Source organism: Cannabis sativa, chromosome 6 (assembly GCF_029168945.1).
Source record: "Cannabis sativa cultivar Pink pepper isolate KNU-18-1 chromosome 6, ASM2916894v1, whole genome shotgun sequence".
In the NCBI taxonomy this organism is placed as follows: Eukaryota; Viridiplantae; Streptophyta; class Magnoliopsida; order Rosales; family Cannabaceae; genus Cannabis; species Cannabis sativa.
In genome coordinates this window covers 71670098-71671389 of record NC_083606.1, presented here as the reverse complement: position 1 = coordinate 71671389, position 1292 = coordinate 71670098, and the positions used below count along the sequence as shown (strand labels likewise).

Here is a 1292-nt window from a genome sequence, read left to right as displayed (position 1 = left end):
GAAAACTATGTTTCTCTTTCTACACTAAAATTTCAACAACAAAAAAAATACTAAGAAATTTAAAAGAAAACTATGTTTCTGTTTCTCCCCCACTATCTCTCCATCTAGTTCTCTTCCACGCGCGGTGCCGAAGCTCCATTCAGATCGTCTGTTTTTGGCCAACATCAACCCAAAGAACCTTGCAATGAGACTCCCTACCCCTCAAAGAAAAAAAAAAGAAAAAGAAAAATAATAAAATTATATTTTTTTAAAAAAAAAAAATTAGTTTTATAGACACCTCATCAAATTTAGGTAACATGTGACTAAAAAAATATTTGGACAATTTAGGTTAGAGCCAGTACCTCATCAAATAATCAGTTTTGAAATGAGTTTGGAAAACAAAATGTTCCATCTTCTCTTAATCTTATATCATTTATACTCTTATTTAATTTCTTCTTATTATTCTCAGAGGTTGTCTCTGCAATTTGTTTTTCTTTCTCCATTTTATTAAAATATTTTTGAGCATGGCTAGCCACTTGGACTGGAGTTCTTGTACCACCAAGTAAAGTAGATATTTCTGTCCAATTACCAGAACCAAACTTACTCATCCCTTGTAAAAAAATCCTACAAATATAAAACACTAAGCATTATTAGTTTTTGATAATACATGTTTGAGAAGTAAATAACAATAATATAGTATTTTAGGTGTATAACTACTTACATGTGTTCTTTTACAGTCCAACGACCATGGTTTGAAGAGGTTGATTTTCGTTTGCGAGTTGAAAGAGTTTCTTGTTGTTGATATTCTATAGCCGGCGCAGGAGTGTGAGTGAGAATAGGAAATGTATGTGTTGTCGTTACCATTTGTGCATCTTGCTTGTTGTTACTTTGGTCCCAACCACTCTCACTACTATAATCCAAATAATAATCAGTAGGATAAGTAAGTTTAGGTACTAATTGAGGTGTATAACAAAATTGGTAGGGTTGTTGGTTGTAATCATTACTTTGGTCCCAATTACCACTCTCACTACTCATGTTCAAATAATAAGGCTTGTTCATTTCAGGCACTAGATGAGATGTGTAGAAAACCTTGGTAGTTGTTGGTGTTAGTAGTCGAGGTATCACTCCAAGAACTACTACTCGCCTTTATCTCATGATTAGGTTTAACTTCTTGATTAGGTTTGAAGAATTCCTGAGGGAGATCATCGAGGCCTATGCCATCATCTTGAATAATTATTTTATCAGGTTCATTAGATTGATCTTGTTGTTGTTTATTTTCAATAGGAGAACGATATGATTTCTAATAATTCTTT

General features: G+C 32.8%; 1 protein-coding gene across 1 annotated transcript; it reads right to left on the bottom strand.

Moving 5' to 3' along the window:
- Positions 1-353: 353 nt before the first annotated feature.
- On the bottom strand, positions 354-843 carry LOC133039407 (transcription factor SRM1-like). Its single transcript, XM_061118298.1, has 2 exons — positions 701-843; positions 354-603 (listed from the first exon to the last, which is right to left on the bottom strand). The coding sequence occupies exons 1-2, from the start codon at positions 841-843 to the stop codon at positions 354-356; spliced, it is 393 nt and encodes a 130-aa protein (XP_060974281.1).
- Between the last annotated feature and the right edge of the window lie 449 nt (positions 844-1292).